The following is a 21,108-nucleotide window of genomic DNA, read 5'->3' on the forward strand; positions in this document are numbered from 1 at the left end:
CTGAACCGGGGCCCTCTGGCATCCCAAGCCAGCTCTTAACCATCGCGCCACTCGCCGGCCCTAAACTGACCCTTTTGAGGACACTGCTCATACACCTTGTGTCTCCCTGCTTGACCTCAAAGGATGGCTGGTTAGTCAATGACAGATAAGATGCCTCGAGGAAGGAACAACCTAAGCCAGGCACAGTCGCATGGGGGCCATCAGGAGAAAGCTCGGGGCTGATGGAGGTGGGCATGGGCCCTCACCCGCCCCCAAAGAGACTGGAGGTTTTCTACCTCTGTAGCTACATTCCTTCCCTCAACCTGCTTGGGAAGTGACCTGATGGTGTGATAGTACCTGTCCTCAGCATAATAATCTTATCTTCCTGGGGTTGTATGAGTATAGGGTGTGTGAAGGCAGAGCATCTGTCTTATCACCACAGGCAGACTCAGGTAATAGCAGCTTGCAGGCATGGGTAATCTGGCTTGAGCAAGTTCTCAGGGATGAGACTCACAGACTGTGGAGAGAACAACACTACCGGGTATGTGGAGAAATAAAAGCGGCGTGTTGGCCCAATTTGGGGCTCTTGGTCCTCTGAGGCTGGAGACCCATGGCCCCACACTCATTTAACTCTTGGCTGCTGTTTCTTTTATTTCTTAACCCTTTGCCGCCCTCTCTCGTTCTCCCACTGCCCCTGTTGTGAGGGACGCGACAATTGGGTCTCTACTTTTCCAGAAGAATTTATCCATGTGCAAACTAAAACGGTTCTTTTCAACGGACATAATTAGGCTTTTGCAATATTGAAGTATATCTCCTTTTATCAACTATGGATCAAAAGAGGCAGGGGCTGGATGAATCGGGCACCCTGTGACTATCTCAAAGGGTGAGAATTTATGAGTTCCAAAGGGGATGGATCTGAGATTTAGAAGGACCAATGGCAATGCTTTTGACCAGAATAGCTGGAGGGTTTCCACAAATTTTGCCAATTGAATCTTGATGACGCCATTGGTTTGTTCAACTACTTCTGAAGACAGCTCCCCGGATCCTTGCAATCTCCCAGCATGGAAATCAAGAGAGCTTACCAGACACTAATGTGGCCAAAGAGGAAGTTTTATTAAGTTTGTGCACAAGGAAACCTGCATGGTGAAAGGGAAGAAATAGGTGGTTCCCCAAGGGAAGGTGGGGCAGGGTTTTTAAAGGGAGCTAGGCAGGAAGAAAACTACGTCTAGACATGTAGAAGCAGGTTTTTTTGGCGCCTGCACAATATGGCTAAATGCTTCTTAGTGCTCTGCATGTTTCATTAGCATGTTAAATTTCTACCCCTGGGTGTGATTTGTAGCATTAAAATGAAGAAAAGGTCACATAGAGGTCATCTCTGAACTTGACTGCACAGGCAAAGCCAACAGGAAAATTCCTCGGCCCTTGTAAGCAGATCCTTGTGGCTAGTGACCCTGGAGCCTTTAATGCTGATTGGTCACCCTAGGACAGGTGTCCTTAGGGAACTTATATAAGTATTAGCAGCTGGCTCTTGGTCAGTTCAACCCGACTGACTTACCAGCAGGAAGTTGCCTTCCTGTGTCAGGAGGATGATAAGCTCAGTGAAATGCTATAGAACTGGCCAAATAACAGTCTTGCCATAACATTTGACCAGTAAAATGGGTTCAAGAGGGGTTCCCCAGGTAGGGATGACTTTTTCCAATAAGATTAGGCACTGAAGAGAGTAGCTTGTCTACATGGAAAGGTTTTGGCCCAATGGGAAAAGGCAAGTCATTACCAAAACATATGTGTACCCATGGGAAATGGGATAGCTGAATGAAGTTCATTTGCCAAACTTCAAATGGTCCACTGGGCAATTTAAAATGTTCGGAGGTGGTGTGGACAGTTTTCCTGGATTGTATTTTGGGCAGGTGGGGCAAGAAAAGTAGATGCTTTATGTGGCCTTATTAATATTTCCGCACCAGTATTGGTTCATAAAAGCTATCGTTTTATCAGTAGACCAATGATTCAATGCATGTACAATAGTCAGTAATGGGAATTTTAGAATTTCTGGCAGAAGTGGGTTGTTATTTGGCCGAAGCCAGAGTTCTCTCTTTTTATCAAACCAACAGTTATTAGATTTCCGATATTTTTTTTCTTTTTCTGGGGCCAATTTTTGAGCATCTCTAGTCAATTTCTCTAAATTATCATTTAGGGGAACATCCGTTTGGACCATGACAGAGGTTTGGCTACTGTTCTATTGAGAGCAGTGTTCTTGGCTGAAATATATCAGTGAGATGGTTTCCTTTAGTCTCCAGGGATGCAAGTTTGGGATGCCCAAGTATTTTAATAGCCAAGGCGGCTGGTAGGAGTATGGCATCTAACAGATTTTGGACACAAGAGCTATTTTTAATTGTATCCCATTAGAAGTAAGGAAACCTCACTTGTTTCCATAGCATTCCAAGGTCATGGGCTACCCCAAAGGCATAGTGACCCCTGGTATAAATATTTACAGTTTTGCCCTTAGCTAGAGTACAAGCTAGAGTAAGAATATATAATTCAGCTAGTTGGGCAGAGGTAGCCAGAGGCAAAGGTGCTGCCTTAATTACTTCAAAAGAAGTTACAATAGCTACCCAGCCCAATATTTACTATTTCATCCTTTGGAGCATGGTGCTGATAGCACCAAGGTTGCCAGATCGATCCCTGCAGTGGGCCACTGTGAGCTGTGCCCTCCTTAAAAGAGTAAGCTATGCCATTGTAGCATGTAAACAATGTGTAACCATTGACCGTGGCTGTTCCCCAATAAGAAAAAAAAAGAACCATCAGTAAACCATGAAAAATCTACATTGGTTAAAGGACCTTTCCTATAAATTATCACAGGGACTAATTCTAAAAAATGTGTATTTCGCAATAAAAAATAATTTTAAAAAAATTATCACAGGAAGTCAAAAGGCGATCTACCTGTAAGCATCAAGCATTGGTGAGGGGTTTTTGTCAGTAGAGGAATACTAGCAGGTCAAGATTAATACAGTGAGAGTTATGCCAGGAGCAGCCAGCAAGAGGATTTCACAGGTGAGAGGATTGGCAGGAAAGTATTGAGTGTGATGAGAGTTCAGGAGGGCTTCTGCTTGGGTACAAGATGGTTAGGGGGTATCCCATGACAATTTTTTTGGTAGCCTTAACTAAAAGGACAGTGGCAGGAATGGCTCTGAGACAAGGGGGGGTATCTTTGTGCCACAGGGTCTAGCTGCTGGCTATAGAACCCCGTGGGGCACTGCGATCTCCATACTTGTGGGTGAGCGCCAGGGAGAGGCCCTGAGCGGAAAGCGCAAGGGCCAGCCCGGCGCTCTGCCCGCCCCTTCCGGCGTCGCCACTTCCGGCGTCGCCGCCGGTAAGTGTGAGGGTCTTGGACCTGGGAAGGCACAACCCTGAATTGCATATCCCACAGACATGGAGCAGGACGACCCGGGCGAGGCGCTGACGGAGCTACGTGAGCGGCGACTGGGCGCGCTGGAGCTGCTGCAGGTGGCAGCAGGCTCGGGTCTGGCCGCCTACGCCGTGTGGGCGTTGATACTGCAGCCAGGCTTTCGCCGGGTGCCGCTGCGGCTGCAGGTGAGTTCCTGCTTGGCGGTTCCCATGGGGGCGGGGCCTGGGCTGGTAGTAGGGACTCCTGGCGGGGCTCTAGCCTGTGGGCGGGGACAGAGCTAGGGACGCCGGGATTGAGGAGCTAAACCGGGGTGTGAGAGGAGGGCTTGGGTGCTGCACTCCAGGGCCAGCCGGAAGGTGGGCTGGTGCCTGCTTCAGGTGGGGCAGGACAGCCCGTTGCTAAGGAAGCCCAGGAGGGAGATTCCGCCTCTTGCCCAGTGTGATTCAAGTTTGGGGACCAGACCTGCGAGGAGTGGGCGTGGCTAATGGACTAGCCCTCCCAGCCCCATCCACCTCCTTGCCCAGGTACCCTATGTTGGGGCGAGCGTGCGGCAGGTGGAGCACGTGTTGTCGCTGCTTAGAGGCCGTTCTGGAAAGCTGGTGGACCTGGGCTCTGGCGACGGCAGGATTGTAAGGAATGGGGGTGGGGGGGGCCGCCCTCACTGCTCTTTCCTGCCAGCGCACCTCCCCACCTTCTGGTCTTGAGTCTCTTGGTATCCACAGGTGCTGGCTGCCCACAGGTGCGGTCTACGCCCAGCCGTGGGCTACGAGCTGAACCCATGGCTGGTGGGGCTGGCTCGGCTGCATGCCTGGAGGGCAGGTTGTGCCGGCTGTGTCAGCTACCACCGCGAGGACCTCTGGAAGGTAACTTGGGGAGTCCTGGACCCCCTCAAACCCCACACCTGATCTCCATGCTTCCAGTTCTGGCTTGACCACCCTGCTGACAGCCCCAGGTGCTCCTGCCACCTGGGCGGACTGGGGCTGGCACTCAGAAGCCGTGGTAACCCCATGCCCACCAGACCTCTTCCCTGGAGGGCTGGGGTCCCATTCCCTACTGGGATGACCTCTTCTTCCCACAGGTGAGCCTGAGGGACTGCCACAATGTATCTGTGTTCCTGGCCCCCAGTGTGGTAGGTCTGGGGTTTCCTAGTCCAGGCTACCTCAGCATATGGGCTGGGCCTGGAGGAGCTGGGAGGGGGCAGCCATGTTCCATCCTACCCATCCCACCCTCCTACTCTTTCCCATAGCTCCCACTGCTGGAGAGCAAACTGCAGGCGGAGCTGCCTGAAGGGGCCCGTGTGGTGTCGGGGCGCTTCCCCCTCCCCACCTGGCAGCCTGTAGCTGTGGTGGGTGAGGGCCTGGACCGCGTCTGGGCCTATGACATGCATAACGGCGGGCCAGCTGGGCAGGCTGCCTCAGCACCCAGTTCTACCTCGGTCCCTAGGGCCCCTGATCCTCAGGCTGGCTGATCATGTGAACACAATAAAGACTCAGTGAGCTTCATCCTGACTCTTGTTGGGTAAAGGGCTGGGTGGAACGACTCCACAATGTGAGGCTGTGGGGAGGGCTTCATGCTGGCCAGGAAGAGTTGTGCTCCGAGCTTATCTGATGACCAGTTAGCGGCTGCGGGTCCTTGGGCGCTGAGACTTGGCTGTAGGTGCAGCCCCCACTTTCTGGGGGTCCCTGGTACCCACCAGCTTCCTCAGCCTCAGGATCTCCTGCTTGTACCTGCTCAGAGAGACCAGGCTTAGTCACCTGCCTGACTGTGGACAAGCCCGGCCGCTGGTGTTTGGGACCCACACCAGCCCCACCTTCCCAAGAGCCTACCTGCCTAGGTGCTGGTCTACGTACTCCTGGAGTTCGGCAAGCTGCTCCTCAGCCGTGGCGGCCCGGACTAGCAGTTGTGCCCGCTCCTTTTCCAACTCTGCCTGGTATGGGGGCGACGGGGGGGGGGGGACATAGGCCATAAGCCAGGACAGCGTGTGAGGAGGGCCGCCCATTCAGGACTTGCCCACTCACTACCTGGGTGCCACGGGAGAAATCCTGGAGCTTCTGGTGGATCTGGGCCCAGGATGCAGCTCCCAGGTCCCTGTGAGAGGAGAATGGGGGTGGACATGAGGGTTCACGTTGGCCCAGGCGCCGACCAGTGACCCTGCTCAAGTTGGTGCCCCCTGGGGGTGAGTTTAGGACAGCATGGGCCTGTCCTGCCACTGTGGGCCCTGCCTGTGTCTTGGAGCCATCTGTGCATGGGGTGGGGAGCGTGGGCAGGGCAGCCCAGGCCCAGAGGGGCTGTTCAGGGAGAGTTAAGCCACAGGTCAGCTTAGACAGTGACCCCAGTGTCTTTAGGGATGCTGATGGGAGTCCCCTCGTGCTGGGCACTTGTTTCCCAAAACCCTGGGAGGTGGGCCTGTATAAGCATCTGCCCATTACACAGTTGGAAACATGGAGGCCCAGAGGCAAGGGCTGTAAAGGACACCAGGTAGCCTGCTCCTGCCCTGTCCTCCAGGCTCAACTGAAACATCCCTTCTTTTGGGCTCTCCCTGACCCTCCCATTCGAGGTCAGCCCCTCTCCCATCAGAGCCCCTCTTCACCCCAGGCACTTGGCTTTTCTGTAATTATTAGCGTCTCCCATATAGACGGAGACTTGCGGGCACAGACGGTCCTCCTTGTTTACTGTTGCAACCCAGCAGTTAAAAGGGTTGGTGGAATAAATGAATGACCCCCCTGCAAGTCCCCTCAACAACCACACCCGGTCACTCACTGTGGCTCTGATGTGCCCCCCTGGGAAGCTTCACCAGGTCCTTTCTGTAAGAACAAGAGTAGCATCCTGAGTCCTCTGTGATGGGGCTGAGTCCTCTGTGATGGGGATTCTTGGTCGAAGGATCAAGGTAGGTTGCTCAGAGGCCCTGGGGTAGGGGCTTTACTGAGCCTGGGATGGGTCCTAAAGAGAGTACTGAGCTCTGGGCCCCAAGGCCAGTGTGGGGTGGCAGGGAGGGACTCACCTGGGCCTGGAGCTTCTGAAGCTGTGTCTCCAGCTTTGTCTGGTCCTCCTGCGGGTGGCTGAACTCGGTAACCAGGTGCAGGAGCAGTGGCTCCAGGTCCATTGTGGCTGTATCAGAGGTAGCCTTGGGGATCTCAGGTGCCCTGTTGGGGTCCGCCAGTACCTGCTGCACACTAAGCCACATGCCAAGTCATATAGAGCCACCCCACCCCAGATGCTTGTCTCAGGGGCGGAGCCTACCCGTGGGCAGCCAGCAGCTCTTCATGCCTTCGGCTCAGATCAGCCAGGCGCTTGCGGTAGGCTCGAGCGGCCCGGGCCAGCTGTTGCTCACGGCTGTGGTGCGCGGCCCGGATGTCTTCCAGAATACTCTCCAGGAAGGTCCTAAGAGCAGCTGCTGTTGGTGCCTGCCCTGTACCATCTGCAAACTCCTGGAGGAGAAGGGGTGGGGCCAGGGCTTGGTTAGGCCCACGCCCCCTCCCCCCAATCCCCTTCATGAGGCAGGTCCAACAGTGTAGTAGGAGGGGCCCACAGGGTCTCTGAAGCAGCCCAGCAAACCCAGGCCAGGCTTGGGCTCTCCGGAACCTAGAGGCCTCCCTCCCACCCCAGGGTCACCCTGCCCAGTGTTTACCGCCAGTGCTCGGGCGCTGCGCTGCAGCCTGATGGCATACTCCTCATTCAGTTTCTTGAGTTGTAGCTGCAGGCGGCTGTTCTCGGCCTCAGCCTGGTGGAGCTGGCCCTGGCAGGTGGACAACACCTGCGGGTGGAGGCGGCCCTGAACCTATGTGCTCTGCGAGGTGGACCTCTGCTGAGCTTCTAGGACCCCCACCCCCCAGATCTCAAAGTGGGTACGGCTGGGCCTCACCACAGCTTGTGCAGCCAGTCGCTGCCCAGCTGTCCTGGCCTTCTCTTGGGCTCCTTGCAGCTGCTGGCCCAGGGCTGCCCTGTGGACATGCGTGTGAGGCTCAGCTGGACCCAGGGTGGGGGACTCCCTCTGCCCCTAGGGGACAGCTGTTTCTTGCACTGTGACAGGTGAGGCAGCCACTCACACTTGCATCTCCAGTGCTTGCTGCTGGGCTCTGTGCTGCTCCAGTGCCTGCTTCTCTTCTCCCTGCAGTTTTGGGGTACACAGGGCTGCCCAGATGAGATCCCCAAGCTCTGGGTCCCCCGTCCTACCCCAACCCGGGGCTGGGAGAAACCTGGACAGTCCCCTGGACAAGGTGGCTACACACGCCATTCCTCAGCTTCTGCTGCTTGTCCTCAGGGATCTGGAAGTCCTTGGACTGCACCTGTATGGGAGAGTGGGTCCCAGCATCACTGTGCCCCTGCTGCACCCCTATTTGGCTCTCACCCAGCTCACCCAGCCATGCACTTATGGTGACCTGGACTCTGTGGTGGTCGGAGTGTCCCTGCCTCCCAGCCTTGCGCCTGAGCTCCTGTGCAGGCACCTGACGGTGTCCTGGATCAGTCTCTGCCATGGCTGCATGCTCTCCCTGCAGCTCCAGCTCCAACACCCGGCTCTCCAGCTGCAGGACCTGTGGAGCGACCAGGGTGAGCAGGTGTACCTGCCTGTCAAGCCCCCTGGGGCAAGACAACATCCACTTTTGGCACACAAGGACACACAGCATGTGCGGGACATTCGAGGGCTCAAGACACTGCATGTGTACAATTACGTGGGGTGCACTCACCCCCACCCACAACACTCAGGCTGGCACATGTGGGCGCACATCAGTGCCCACCTCACTCTTCAGCTCAAAGATTTCAGCCTCGTGCTGCTTCTGCAGGTGATGGGTTCTGATCTGCAGGTCGACCAGCTCCTTGGAGATCTGTGGGTGGCCAGGGTGGTGCCTGTGGAACCCTACTGTGGGCACCCTCCTTTCTGCCAGCTCCCCAGGGCCCTCACACTCACCTGCAGCCGCTGCTCCTCACTCAGCTCTACCTATGAGGGAAGCTTTGTCTTAATGCTGGTGGCCCAGGCTGGGGTACTCCCAGGGACTCCTGGCAGCACCTGGGGAGGCACCACCACCATCCCCTAGGTGGGTCTCAGGCCTGAACTGTGGCCTCCACGCCTATGGAGCCATCAGCCATCTACCCCCACACATCCAGCCTGGCTGAGTTGGGGGAGCTGGGCCCATGGCCAGGATCAGGCCCAGGACATGGGAACCTGTACCCCTCCTGGCCCTTGAGGGGACAGGGAGGACCCCCAACCCCATGGCAGAAGCAGCAGCGTCTTGGGAGGACTCACATTCTCAATGGTCCAAGGTGGGTCCCCTGGCCTGGGGCCTGGGATTGTCACGCGCTCCATAGGCAAAAGGAACTCTGGCTGCCCCAAGCCCAGTGCAGCCTCACTGGCCTGTTGCTGCGACACCGTGGCTTGTGGCTTGCGTTGCCAAGGCCTCCCAGGAGTCTCTTGGGCGTCCCGCCCACAGTAACAGACAGGGCAGTTCAGTGGTTGGGGAGTTGGGGGATACTCTCAGTTCCTTCCATATATGGTGACTCATTTTTTTCTGGTTTCAGTTTCCTCACCTGGGAAGTGCAGACCAACACCCCTGCATTTATCGAGACGCAAGTGGAAGCAGGGATGCTTGAAAGCGCCCAACCCAGGCAGGTGTGGGACAGCGCGCGCGGAAGGGAGCTGCCGCTGCTGTTACTGTTCTCACGCAGGGTGCCCTGTCCTACCGTATAGGTTCTCACACTCATTAGTTGCGTTCTATGTGCCTCCGGTGCTTGCTGAGGGCCTGGACGGTTAGTCGATCAAACTGGACAGATCTCGCACCCCCAGCCTGAGGGAAGGGGACGCAGACGTCCCAATCAGGGGTCGGGGAAATCGGAAGAACACAGGAAGGCTTCGCGGAGGAGGTGCGGTAGCGCCGGGCGCGATGGGAATGGACCTGCGTGCGGCCCTCACCGGGCACGCGTGGGCTCCCTCCAGCGCACGCGCGCTCCCAACGCTGGGCTTGGGTCCCCGCCGCGCGCAGGTTCCGGCCGGGCTGGTTGGGGGCGGTTGCCGCTGGCTGAGCCGAGCGCTGCGCTCCGTCCAGGTCTGTCCGGTGTCCTTCAGTTCGTTCGTGTAGCCGGCTGCTGCAACCCTTGCAGGTAAGTAGGCAGCCCGGGACGGGGGCTTTCGGGGGCCGGAATTGTGCTGCGACAGGTGGTGCCTAGGGACTGGGGGATTGAGAGGGGAGGGCCTGGATAGTGGTGGGGCCTACAGAAGGAGGCGTGACCTACCAGGACCACAATTGGAGCTGATGGCGGAGCTTGGTAGGGGGCGTGGCCTAGAGAAAAACCGCAAAGAGCAGCGTAGGAGGGGCCTTCCGCAGGCGGAGGAGAGGGGATGGCGTCTCGGGTCAGCTTGAACCTGGAGTAGGGATTCCACTTGGCAGTTCCTGGAGCAGAAAGCGGGGCTTCTTTTCTGGCCCCCAGTGTGTATGTGGAGCTGATCTCTCCCGTTCACAGTCTTGCCTCAGGTCTGGAGAGGGAAAGGACTCGGAAGGCTGGGGGCCTACTTTGGAGGAGGCTCCGGGTGGTTGAACTCTGCGACCTTGGAGGTCAAGGTCATCCCTGTGCTTGAAAACAACTATGTGTATCTGGTCATGGTGGAGCACACGCAGGAGGCTGTGCCCGTGGACACAGCCATGCCCACGGTGAGGGTGAGGGCAAGCTGTGGGCCCAGGTAATCTTGGTGGGCGACCAGCCAGTTCCCCTTCCGAGAGGCTCTCCGACCACCCTCGTTGGAGCAGACCCTTCTGTTTTCTAATCTCTGGTGGTTTGGCATTTAGGGTTCCTTGATTGTATCTCGGGTCTCCCCTGGGGTTAGGATTGCCTCTGCCTCCTCTTTTCCTTTCCTCTGGTGCCTAACTGTTCCATACGTACTGGGCACGTTCACTAATTTCTGAATCTCCCCTACCTCCCTCCTGCTCCTGGCCTGCCCGACGCACTGTGCACGCCAGACCTGGCACTCTGAAATGGGGGCCCACTGGACGACCGCCTCTCTGTAACTCCCGTCCCTTTCAGTTGCTGGAGATCGTAGGCTATGGTACTGACCAACCACCACCACTGGTGGGCGCAGTTGGGGCAGGCTAAGGCTAGGGGGCGTTGCCCCTACCCCACCCGGACTGGGTGTGATCCTGCTCCCACCCATCTGCAGGGACAACGCGGAACTGGCACGTCTGCGGTCGGGTCTGGCGGTGCTGGGCGCAGACGAGCGCACAGGCGCTCTAACTCACTCGCTGGCGCACGGCGAGAAGCTTTGGGTGAGCGCGGGCCAGGGAGGGCCGGAAGGGCGCCCTGTCCGCCACCTCACACGCCCACCTGCCCCTTGGCCACAGTTTGGGGCCATCCATGTGCACTGCCTCCTGACGCACGGCCACACGGTCAGCCACATGAGCTACTTCCACTGGGAAGACAAATATTTCTGATCCACCTGCCTTGTTTTCTGCTACCGAGCCCACCCTGCCCTATCTCCCTCTGACCCCACCTTCTCTGACCCGCCCTCCTTCCCAGGGATGCGCTATCCTGACAGCTTTGGTTGGCACCTAGAGAGCACAGTTTAGCAGATAGATTGTACCAGAGCCTGGTGGAGACCCTGGGCACCCCTAGACAGTGAGCTGCCTAACCCTTCCCCTCTCTGGGTCCAGCCTCCTGGCACAACCCACAGGCTGTATACCTACCTGCCTTATGCCAGGAGTGCAGAATGAACCCTCACCAGGCAGGACAGGGCAGACTGGGTGTGGTGAGGGGGTACACAGGAGGGTGCTGGGGTCCGGAGGGTCCAGGCCAGCTGCGGGGAGTACCTCCCGCTATGGCAGTGCTGTGTACCCCAAGTGCCTCCTTTCTCCAGGTGTTCTGTGGCCATGAGCATACACTGGGCAACCTTGAGTTTGCGCAAAGTAGAGCTCTGCAATGACTTAAGTGAGGGCCAAGCTGCCATGTGCCAAGGTGCGGCCATTTTTCTCACTGGTGAAGGCTGGAGGGTGGGGGAACTGGGACCCAGCGGCGGCACAGCAGGGGCAGTCAGCCATGACTGGCCCAGGGTGACCAGACCTGACTTATCCTGGGGTGTGCTGACTGGCTGAAGCTCCCACTGGTAAGGGGTTAGTGGCCTTGAATAGGGAATGGGGTAGCCTGTAGCACTAATTCATGGATGGCTGCCCTCAGGGTCTAGACTGGGCAGGGCAGCCCCTACTCTGCTCTGGCCTTCAGATAAAGTGTGACAAGGGCCTGTGGTTATTCCAGTAGAGGGATGAGGAAGACATGCCCACAGTGCTATCCATTCTGGCTGAGGAGCTCCTCTATAACCCCTTCCCGAGGGTGATGTTCTAGCCGGTGTACTGGGCCTTCCTATGGGGCAGGCTGGGAACATATGGCAAAGTCTGAGCCAGTGCGTCTTGGGAGACCCTGTGTTCTCCCCATGGATTGCACTCTGAACAGGTTGGCTTGGGGCCTCCCCGGAAGTCATCTGGACATGGAGAGAGAGGTGTCGGGGGACCCAGTTATTAGGCTGACTGGCATGGTGGAGAAGCTGCTAGGTAAGTGTCCTCTGCCAACACCTGCCCAGCAGCTCCCCTCGAGCCCCCATGGTGTCCCTTCTCCCAGAGAGGAGTCTGTATGCAAGTTTACGAGGAAGGTGGCCCCAGTTAAGGCCCTGAAGGTGCTTTGAGTGGATGGCCGAGCCACTGCAGCCATAGGCCTGGGCGCTCCTGGCCCTGCAGCGGGGGGCTCCTAAGCACACCCTAACTGAAGTGAGCCTCTTGTGGACCTGCCAAGGGGCCAGGCAGCATGTTCCCTCTTCTTCAACCCTTGGGGTGACTGGGCCCATAGGAGGATCGCCTCTGGAGCCTTCCACAGCCCCGCCCAATGGGCTGCCCAGCCTGAGAGGGTGGGCACTCTGGTACTTCCTGGTGGTGGACATGAGGGCCCCTCTCTGGGACACACTTGAGCTCTGACACCTGAGATTCTGGGAAAAACCTAATGGGGTACACAGGACTTTTTAATTTTGAATAAAGCTTTGAAAGGCCTTTTTTCAATGCTGGCAGAAGCTCTTGGAGAGAAGCAGTTTCCAGAGGAATGTCTCTTTATTAGCGGTCGAGCTTGGTGGGGAGGGGCCTGACAGGCCATGCCCAGTCTGTCCTCTCTCCCTCCCCCACCAGGTAAGTGGGCATCCAGCGGTAGAGATAGGACTCAGCTGGAGAGGTAACTGAGGCCTGGCACCGACAGCCTTCTTCCCATCTGGAACATGGCCCAGAGAACACAGGTTCTCGGGCCCCAGAGGCCACAGCTTAATCAAAATGAAAATCCACTTCCAGGTGGAGTGGCACCACTTCCCCAGTATGGGGTGCTGTGGGCTGGGTGCCCCTTTCCTTTGTTGCCAAGTGCAATCGGGTTCCCCATATTGGGCTGTAAGCTTGACCAGCCCAGCAGGTCTGGCCCACCCACACCCTAGCTTCAGGGGTAACTCTAGAAATGGGGGAGAGGCACCTTACTTTTGCTCTGCCTTAAGCTCCTCATGAGACTGGCTAAAATCCTCACACACTTGGGCCACCACAACCAGGAGGAGCCAGGGCACTGCCCACGGACGTGGGCCTGCGGAACCTCTGGCCTCCTGTGCGGCGAGTCCAAGTGAAGTGCAGGCTGGAGGTCACCTTGACTGGCTACGGGTCCTGAGTCCCATCCCTGTGCGGGTTCCAGTGCATCTTTGCAGTTCACCCTGCATTTCGGGGTGACTTCCCTGCTGGAGACCCGGCACAGCCTTCCCAGGGGTGCTGGCCCTGGCTGTGGTGGGCCCTCCTACCACCTGATGCTGAGGCTGGAGCTGGCTTTCTCTACTGCGTGGTAGCTCGTGTGCAGTAGATGGTCAGCCTGCTCCGAGTCCTCACCCTGCAACCAGTGCTTGTACAGCTCCTGGACCCCAGGCACATTCTCCGGAGCCTCTGTCTGGACCATGCTGTACAGCCTCTCAACGTGCTGGAGAAGCTCCTTGCCGGGCGTATCAGGGGACTTGAGCTGGCCTCCGCCGTTCAAGCAACCTGTGGCAGAATGGGCAAGGGCATGATCATGGAGGGGTGCTCGCATGCCAGGAGTAAGGGCCCCACTTCCGTCCCTCCTGCCTTGTGGGACGCTGCCTGCAGCACTGGTCCCAGAAGGGGCCCCCATGCAGTCTGCAGTTGGCCCGCTGTGCTACCTGCGGGGCAGGCCATGACCTCCACGTAATGGTATGGGCAGCGCCCTCGCTTAAGCTTCTGCACCAGGTTCTGGATGTTGCGGAAACCGTAAGCCGCAGCAAAGTGCAGCAGGACTCGGCCCTCGCTCTCCAGCGTCACCTCCTGGAAATCCTTGTTCCTGGAGGTGGGAAGAGACCGTGCTCGTCCCCATCCCCACAGATGAGGTTGCCAACTTCACCTGCTCCCAATGGGGGACAGTGACAGACAGGGCAGAAAGCTTACTCCACGAGTCGCCAGGTGACCTCACCCCCAGCCTTGGTTTGCTGATTTGAAGGATGGTAACACACTTCCCAGGACGGCCGTGTGGTGTGATGAGGTCAGACACAAAGCCCCTCCCTTCGTGGGATGGGATGTCCCGTGGGGACACATCCTGTGCCGGACACACCGCCCTGCCACCACCAGCCTCTTGGGGCTCTGGACTACTGTGGTGTGGGCAGGGGACACTGACCCCTTACAATGGGGACACCAAGGCCCAAAGAGCTGTGGTCCATTTACGTGAGCTGGAGAAGAGGGCCAGCTCCTGCCAAATGCCCCAGGTCTGCACCAAACCCAGCTTGCCATCTTCTACCGAGCCCACCTCAGCAAGGGGACCCAGGGCCAAGGCTGCCCCAGCTGCAGCCCTTCCCACTGACCTCATAGGTCTGTAGGTGACCTCCTCCACGTGGATTCCAAAGAGCTCCTGGGCTGCATGCCGGAACACGTGCTCCAGGTAGCCCCCTGAGCCCCCACCTCGATGGCTGGTGGGTTCCTGGGAAGACACGCTGCTGCACCTGGGGAGGAGGTCAAAGCCTCAGGGGGCTGCTGTCTGCTGAGGCTTCTGGATGACTTCCGTCTCTCATAGTTGAGGGGGTTTGCTTTCTAAGTGGGAACAAGTCATGGACTTCTGGGGGCTTTGCTGGTGTCAGGAGGTGGCTCAGGAGGGAGAGGACTGTCCCTCCGTCAAGACACCTGTTCTGCGGAGCTCAGACCTGTGTCAAGTTTAGGGTCAGCTTTGATGACAAGTTAACAATCCATAGGCCATCTTATGAACTCGACTACCTCTGTGGACACCGAGACAGATAACAGGGCAGGCACAGAACCAACCAGAAGAAAGCCATGGTGGGAAGAGGAAGGGAGGGGAACACTGCCCACTGCCAATGTGCTTCTGCTGCCTGCCAAGACACGTGCAACCCCTAATGTCGACAGCGCTCCAACTCTAGATGTACATTCATTCCATCTACTATGGCAGGTAGTGACTTACAGACTGTCCAGGGGGGCTGGCTCCAGTTCTGATAGCGAGACCCCTTCTTCTTCCAGCAACTTGAAGACTTCTCCTACGATGGAACCACAGCAGAGAGGTTTTCAGCTAGGATCTCAGTAGAAACACAGGACGTCTGAGAACGCGTCATCTGTATCCCTAGCAACCTGTAATTTGGCGCTTGAGGCCTGGGTGTCCAACCCCCCGGCTTGTGGGTGGAGGAACCCGGCCACAGAGGTGGGGAAGGCAACTCCACTTCTGCAGACCCTCAGGAGAGCTGCCTGCTGCCCCAGGACCGCACCACCCTCACAGTGAGGCGGCGGGGCTCGGACACGCCTGTCCCCAAGTGCCCCCCAGCAGTGTGCCTGTCCCATCTGGGCACATGTTCATACAGGGAGACCATCCCCTGACTGTCCCGGGTCCCGGCATTAATTTTTCTGTCTTTTAAGCATTTGGAGGCTCTGTGAGGCTGCCCAACTCAGAAATGGGGTGACCAGTGTGAGCCAGAGGGGCTGACAAGGCTCTCCATCCTACTCCTTGTGCAGACTGTTTTAGAGCAAACACTGGTGGTGCTGGGGGACTCGTCTGCCACAGGTCCCTGAGACGATGGGACAGCTGCACACGCCGACCTGGCTCTAAGGGAGGGCCCCTGCCTCCTGTCAGGCCCTGGGGCTCCCTGCACAGGGGATGGCAGCTCCAGCAGAGCCTGTGCCCTGGGCTTGAGGACCACACCAGGGCGTGTGGGGGCTCAGGGTGGCAGGACCCAAACCTGTCGTGACGACACAATCCACGTCGCGCGTCTGGTGCTCCTGTCTGAAAAAGTCAGGTCTGGACGCTTCCAGCTTTTTGTCGTAGCAGGGCATCACTGTCACATGGTAGATCTTGTCAGGGGTCACATGCTGCATGGAGAGACATAGAAATAGGGAGTCACTGCCGGACCCCAGCAGTAAAGGGGTTCTGTTAGGGTGAGATGGGGTGATATGGCCAGGGTATGACCACGTGCTGCAGGCTTTGGGTCCTCTTTCAAGACAGGGACACTGAGTTGTTCACGGCTGGACTGTCCCTGTTACCTGCTGCCGGGCGAAGAAGTCCTTGACCAGGGAACCCATGACCTGCTGTGGGGAGCGGGCTGTGCTGATGTAGGGGATGATGGTGCTCCCATGGGTCTTCTCAGCATAGCAGATCCATCCTGAGGCCGACAAGGGGAACAAAAGAGGAGGATCAGAAACTACCTCTCACCAGCTCAGCAGTGACGTGACATTCTGGGGGTGGACCCACTTGTATAAGGAGTGGCATCCCATTAAAGAACGTCCCTGCTCTGTTGTCACTATCATACGTGATTACTGTCTTGGGGAACGGAAGTGACAAAGGTGAATCTCAGGGCAACTCCTTCTGCCAGGGGGGCCATTCTGGGAGGCATCTCTAGCCTCTTCTAGCTGCACACTCAAGCCCCCCGCCCCCCAACATTCCCACTACCTACGTCGAGCTGAGCACACCTGGGCAGGCAGAAGTCAGCACGGGCAAGGCCTGCTTGGAGTCGGCTTGTCCCCGGAAGCGCCGCATGAACTCTCGCTGGCTCTCCAGGAGACTGAAGTTCCTTGAGAAGGCGGTATCGAACACATAGTGCACCCCTGCAAGGTGTGCACATATCTGAGCCCCCTCGAGAAAGGCCGAAGCATAAGGCGATGCCCACCATACCCCCAAGAACACTGGCTCTGCCTTCCACAGTGGCCACGGGGAGCAAGAGGTTCTGGTATCACAGGATGCGCTGGTGCTGTGGATGGCCTGTGCTGCTGCCTGGGAAGCTTGTGTGTGACAACCGGGTTCTTTCGTCTGCATCCAGCAGCTGCCCATGGTGCCCAGCACATCAGTCTGCACCGGGCTCACCCCACATCCTCCCAGCCCCGCTCCCTGCACACAGCATGTGGCCATTTGCTCTGAACCAGACCCAGCACAGACCTGGGAAATGTGTCTTAATAATAGTCATTCAAAAAACAATACAAAGAGTGAGGGTATTATAGTCGGGAGACTGCAAAGTCAGAATTCACACGGTTTTCTCTCAAAAGGCACTGCTCTCAATTCTCTCAGCAAAAAGTTCAAGCTGAAGTCAAACTCAGAATAGTTTGTGATGTGTTTAAATTTAGTGAGTTGGAGGCGTGAAGAGGCCCCCCCCACCCCCGCTTGCCCCTGTGTTCCGAGCTATCGTGCGCACCCAAGGTTCCCCACCTACCTAGTTTTTTAAAGAAGGCAGTTAACTTCCTGGCAGTGTCTGTGGGATTTAGCTGAAATTTCACAGCCAGCGATGCTCTGGACTGGGGCGAGACGGAAATGACAACCAGCCTCTGTTGATCAGGCGCCAGTGTCTGCGAAACAAGGGACACACCGCTCACTTGGCACATTTTATGTAGACCCCCAGTGGGCCAGAGCTGGCGGAAGCAGCCCTGGCTCTATCAGGTCGTGTCATTTTTATGTACATAGAACCCAAAATTTAGGGCCCGATACTTCATCGTTGAAATACAAGTAATTCTCTGAGATCCCACTGACAAGACTTAAAAATGTGGGGGTCACTGGAGACACAGGACAAAGGGCACCAGGAGAGATCAGGCTGCCCTTGACAGCATGAACGAAGGATGCTGGGGCTCATGTTGTGTAACAGCAGTCTCGAAGACCACCCACCACGTACCTTATTGGCATCTAGAACCTTCCGTAGCTCCTCGTGGCTCTGCTGAGTGATGAGCACAGTCTCTGCTGAGGTGACACAGCCACTGCATGCCAGGCAGTCATCCAGTGAGATCTTGGCCTTCTCTAGCTTCCGTGTCCCTCCGTCCTGGAAGCACGAGAACCCGGTAAGCAAAGGGCCCCTCTACACGAGGACACAGGACGAGGACAATGGAACCTATAGGAAACTTGCTCACAACACCAACAATCAACATGGTAGGTGGCTGGCTGTATGGGCCCCTAAGTGTTTAAGTTATTTATTACAGAAGTACTTGTACACATTCTACAGTTAAATAGCACCATCAAATTCTAACTTTGGTACAAATTCAGCTGGAGGCTTGTGACTCTCCAGAGAGGTCCTCGGGGGGGAGCGGGGGGGGGGGGGTTATAGGTCCCCAGGCTGCAATCGTGGGGCTGTGAGGACAGGAAAATGCCAAAGGCCAGGCTCTAAAAGGAGGAAGAAGAAGAAGACAAGGGTGAGAATGAAGGAAGAAGGACAGAGGGACAGGTGAGGGCAGAGGGAGGAGATGGTGGAGCCTATGCCCCGTGGGCTTTGCCCGCCCAGCTCCAGCACCTGGAGGAGTTGGGAGGCATGCAACGGGCAGCAACAAGTGAGACTCAGACAAACACACACAGAACTTAGTGTACAAGTCAAGCCTCCACGCTGACAGCAACTCCTCTTAGATGCAAATGACTCTAGCCGAGCCCCTTTACTCCCTCTGCAAATGCAGAAATGGTCTGAGCCAAGGCCAGGCGAGCTGCAGGGGCTGAGACTATTACTAGAGGGCTGAGGAGATGAGAACCCCCTTCCAGCTAAGCTCACAAGGCCTGCGCTTTGCACCAAAGGCACCATTTGAGCTCAATGTGTACTTCTGGAGTCGGATTGGCCTAAAGGCCTGGAATGCAATGCTGTACCAAGCAGGAGTCCCATGAGCCTGCCAACTTCCCTCCAAATCAAGCACTGCTGCTCTGGACAGTGGAGCACACTGGCATCCCCACCTCAATGGGACCCTTCATTCATGGGACCCCTCCTGAGGTGTCCTTTCCTTAAAAAGGACCCAGTCCCCATGCTGCACCAAGCTTAGGCGGGAGCCCTGATGTGCTGCTGGCTCCCCCTCCTGCACCCAGTGAGTAGCCAGCTTTCTCCTTTCTCCCTGTAAACTCCTTTTTTTAAATTGGGAACAGTGTGTTTTTCCAGAACCTATCAGCTCCAAGTCAAGTCACTGTCCTTCAATCTAGTTGTGGAGGGGGCAGCTCAGTTCCAAGTCCAGTTGCCGTTTTCAGTCTAATTGTGGGGGGCCCACCATCCCATGCGGGGGTCGAACAGGCAACCTTGTTGTTCAGAGCACGTGATCTATCCAACTGAGCCACCCAGCTGCCCCTCCTGTAAAATCTTGATCCACTGTCCATCCCCACCAAGAGTCACCCTGGGGCTCTTCCTGCTCAGAAGGGGTTCTAGTGCCTGTGGACCATGGGATGGCACAGATGATCTTGAGAGTCCCAATGGCAGACAGGCAGAGTGAATTTTAACACCATTAGATCAGGATCTTATCACTGCTTAATTATATAGGAAATAGCTGTTCACTATGAAGAACACGGGGTCTGAACTGGAAAATCTTACACAATTAGAACACACAGAGAGAGAAAGAGACAAAGAGACGGAGGGGGGGAGAGGAAGAGCCCCTTCTGCAGAACAAATCAAGCCTCATGACCAGCCTGTGTCTTCCCCAGCCCCCACTGCCATCCCAGCTCTCTTGGCCTCCCTGACAGAGAATTTGACCTGTGAAAAAGGACTGGTGAGACGTGGAAGGTCTCCTGATCACTGCACTCATGACTGGATGGAGCGGGGGAATGTGTTTCAGGTCATCCGAGCTAGAACCTACCTGACTGACTTGGAAGTAACTCCCGTCATCTTCAATGTGGATCTTGGCCACACCGCTTCCCAGCCTCTTATCCACCTTCATGGGCTTGATGCATTCCTAGACCAGGAAGAGACCCCACACTTGGCCTGAAGAGGGGCGGCCTGCTCATGCACCAGGCGCACGCTCTAACACCCTGTGGGCACTGAGGGTCACCCTGCAGGTCACAGCAAGATGAAGGCTGGTGATAACCGGGCCTACGTGCTAACCTGTAAGCAGATATGGCCAATGCTGACCTTTACCCTTCTCAGAGTAAACCTGAAGCGTGGCCACCCTGGGAGAGCCACTGATCAGTGTTACATTGGTTATTGAGAGGAAGCCACGGGGTGGGCAGGAGTGCTTTGCTTGGGGATCACCTGTGTGTCCATTGTCCCAGAAAAAAGTTCACTTCTCTCCCTATTGCCCCGAGTTCTTGCTGTCTGCCTCATCATCACTAGGAGAACCTTTGGCCATGGCTTTCCCAAACAGGATCATCTCGAGAGAGGCGGGGCTGGAGGCCTGTCCAAGCCATCCCTGCTTGTAGGTCCCTCCCCACTTCCCCAGGCTATGCCCCTCCCAGCCCTGGGCCTGCACAGCTGGTGGCAACTGATAGGTACACCGGATAAAGGCGACACCCTCTTTCAAGTGTAGCTATCCTGTCCCCTTTAGGGGCAAGCTCTGGCTTCTTCCCAGAGTATATCCTCCAATGACGACCACACACCCTGACATTCACAGGGCAGTCACGTGCGAGATTCCAGCCGTCCAGCTCCCTTGCTCTCATAACTGGGGTGGGATATCCCACCTGTTTACACAGAAGAAACTGTGGCTCATAGAAGCTTGGCAGGGTCTTCCTGGCCCCAATCCTGAGCCTTCCTCTCCCCAGCTGGGTGACTCTGGCGGCAACTGCCTGGCACCCTCCGGCTTCCGTGTACCCATCTGTGAAGGGGTACACGGCACTCCCCTAACCCGGTCGCCCTGAGGGCAACGTGATAACCAGCTCGTACTTGCCTTATGGGCTGTGGGGGCGGCGAGCCCCCTGGCCCAAACCCCCGGACTTGACCTTGGACATAGTAACCCAGTGGGGGCACTGCCCTCCCTGGCTTCGGTTTCCTCGTCGGTGGAGAGCTGTCTCGAATGCCGGAGACCCTAGGGGGCGCGGGCCGGGGTCCCTGGGTTCCGATCCCATTTCTCAGGGGGCACAAACTGAGACGGGAGGCCCCCCGCAACCGTGCAAGGCCACCGCCCACCCGAGCTAGCCCACCTGAGATGGCCCGATGAAATCATCTAGGTCCGTCAGCTGCAGCGCTCCGCTGAAGGGCGACGCCATTGCGGCCCCACTGCCGCCGGGCGCTGTGCTCAGAGGTCGCCAAACGGCGCGCAATGACGTGATTGTTCCGCCACGCTGCCGGAAAGCGCTCCGTGCGGCGCATGCGTGCCTGGCCTTGCGGCCGTGTGCCTGGAGGGCGCGCCCCCCCTGCTGGCGGGCCCATTCCCGCGGAAGAGCGGCGATCCTTCTGACACGTTGCACCTTCCTGGCCTCCCGGGCGCGGGGCTCTGGGGCTGCGTGGACACGAGTGACAGCTCTCTCACTAACCAAGTGCTCACCTGTCGTCCAGGTGTGCGGCCTTGGGGTTCCCGCCCCTGGAGCTCACAGTA

The 21,108-nt window shown here is 57.0% G+C and overlaps 3 protein-coding genes across 17 annotated transcripts; 1 reads left to right on the forward strand and 2 right to left on the reverse strand.

The window, feature by feature from the left end:
* The first annotated feature begins 2,749 nt into the window (after positions 1-2,749).
* ANTKMT (adenine nucleotide translocase lysine methyltransferase) lies at positions 2,750-4,884 on the forward strand. 3 transcript variants are annotated; one of them, XM_019648766.1, is made up of 5 exons: positions 2,838-3,567; positions 3,907-4,011; positions 4,105-4,245; positions 4,461-4,511; positions 4,629-4,884. In XM_019648766.1, the coding sequence occupies exons 1-5, from the start codon at positions 3,406-3,408 to the stop codon at positions 4,848-4,850; spliced, it is 681 nt and encodes a 226-aa protein (XP_019504311.1). In that variant the 5' UTR covers positions 2,838-3,405; the 3' UTR covers positions 4,851-4,884. The 3 variants fall into 3 exon arrangements, with proteins under 3 accessions (XP_019504313.1, XP_019504312.1, XP_019504311.1); XM_019648768.1 differs by lacking the exon at positions 3,907-4,011 and having other exon boundaries at positions 2,750-3,567; XM_019648767.1 differs by lacking the exon at positions 4,461-4,511 and having other exon boundaries at positions 2,826-3,567.
* CCDC78 (coiled-coil domain containing 78) lies at positions 4,876-9,369 on the reverse strand. Of its 13 annotated transcripts, none has more exons than XM_019648756.1 (14): positions 9,288-9,369; positions 8,625-8,905; positions 8,289-8,318; positions 8,119-8,205; positions 7,579-7,914; positions 7,429-7,490; positions 7,245-7,323; positions 7,011-7,136; positions 6,623-6,810; positions 6,384-6,555; positions 6,143-6,186; positions 5,404-5,470; positions 5,209-5,309; positions 4,876-5,109 (listed from the first exon to the last, which is right to left on the reverse strand). In XM_019648756.1, exons 2-14 carry the CDS (start codon positions 8,682-8,684, stop codon positions 4,998-5,000), a joined length of 1,464 nt encoding a protein of 487 aa, XP_019504301.1. In that variant the 5' UTR covers positions 8,685-8,905; positions 9,288-9,369; the 3' UTR covers positions 4,876-4,997. The 13 variants fall into 13 exon arrangements, 11 of the variants coding, with proteins under 11 accessions (XP_019504301.1, XP_019504300.1, XP_019504299.1 ...); XM_019648755.1 differs by lacking the exon at positions 9,288-9,369 and adding an exon at positions 9,074-9,161; XM_019648754.1 differs by lacking the exon at positions 9,288-9,369 and adding an exon at positions 9,059-9,143.
* A 3,065-nt stretch (positions 9,370-12,434) lies between these two features.
* Positions 12,435-20,822, reverse strand: CIAO3 (cytosolic iron-sulfur assembly component 3). The gene is made up of 11 exons (XM_019648765.1): positions 20,714-20,822; positions 19,438-19,533; positions 17,520-17,663; positions 17,067-17,199; positions 16,333-16,467; positions 15,907-16,025; positions 15,606-15,735; positions 14,840-14,912; positions 14,232-14,369; positions 13,560-13,717; positions 12,435-13,404 (listed from the first exon to the last, which is right to left on the reverse strand). The coding sequence occupies exons 1-11, from the start codon at positions 20,777-20,779 to the stop codon at positions 13,166-13,168; spliced, it is 1,431 nt and encodes a 476-aa protein (XP_019504310.1). The 5' UTR covers positions 20,780-20,822; the 3' UTR covers positions 12,435-13,165.
* Positions 20,823-21,108: the final 286 nt, after the last annotated feature.

The sequence above is a fragment of the Hipposideros armiger genome, unplaced genomic scaffold, assembly GCF_001890085.2.
Source record: "Hipposideros armiger isolate ML-2016 unplaced genomic scaffold, ASM189008v1 scaffold_126, whole genome shotgun sequence".
In the NCBI taxonomy this organism is placed as follows: Eukaryota; Metazoa; Chordata; class Mammalia; order Chiroptera; family Hipposideridae; genus Hipposideros; species Hipposideros armiger.

Bases quoted from the DNA above. Each gene is read 5' to 3' on its own strand.
- ANTKMT (XM_019648766.1), top strand. From the start codon at position 3,406: ATGGAGCAGGACGACCCGGGCGAGGCGCTGACGGAGCTACGTGAGCGG. The intron at 4,012-4,104 runs GTAAGGAATGGG...TGGTATCCACAG, and splicing joins GCTCTGGCGACGGCAGGATT to GTGCTGGCTGCCCACAGGTG. The intron at 4,512-4,628 runs GTAGGTCTGGGG...TCTTTCCCATAG, and splicing joins TGTTCCTGGCCCCCAGTGTG to CTCCCACTGCTGGAGAGCAA.
- CCDC78 (XM_019648756.1), bottom strand. From the start codon at position 8,684: ATGGAGCGCGTGACAATCCCAGGCCCCAGGCCAGGGGACCCACCTTGG. The intron at 7,324-7,428 runs GTGAGTGGCTGC...GCATGTCCACAG, and splicing joins CAAGCACTGGAGATGCAAGT to GGCAGCCCTGGGCCAGCAGC. The intron at 5,471-6,142 runs GTGAGTGACCGG...CTCCTCTCACAG, and splicing joins GGGGGCACATCAGAGCCACA to GGACCTGGGAGCTGCATCCT.
- CIAO3 (XM_019648765.1), bottom strand. From the start codon at position 20,779: ATGGCGTCGCCCTTCAGCGGAGCGCTGCAGCTGACGGACCTAGATGAT. The intron at 17,664-19,437 runs GTAGGTTCTAGC...TCGTGCTTCCAG, and splicing joins GTTACTTCCAAGTCAGTCAG to GACGGAGGGACACGGAAGCT. The intron at 13,405-13,559 runs GTAGCACAGCGG...ATTCTGCCACAG, and splicing joins GGTCATGGCCTGCCCCGCAG to GTTGCTTGAACGGCGGAGGC.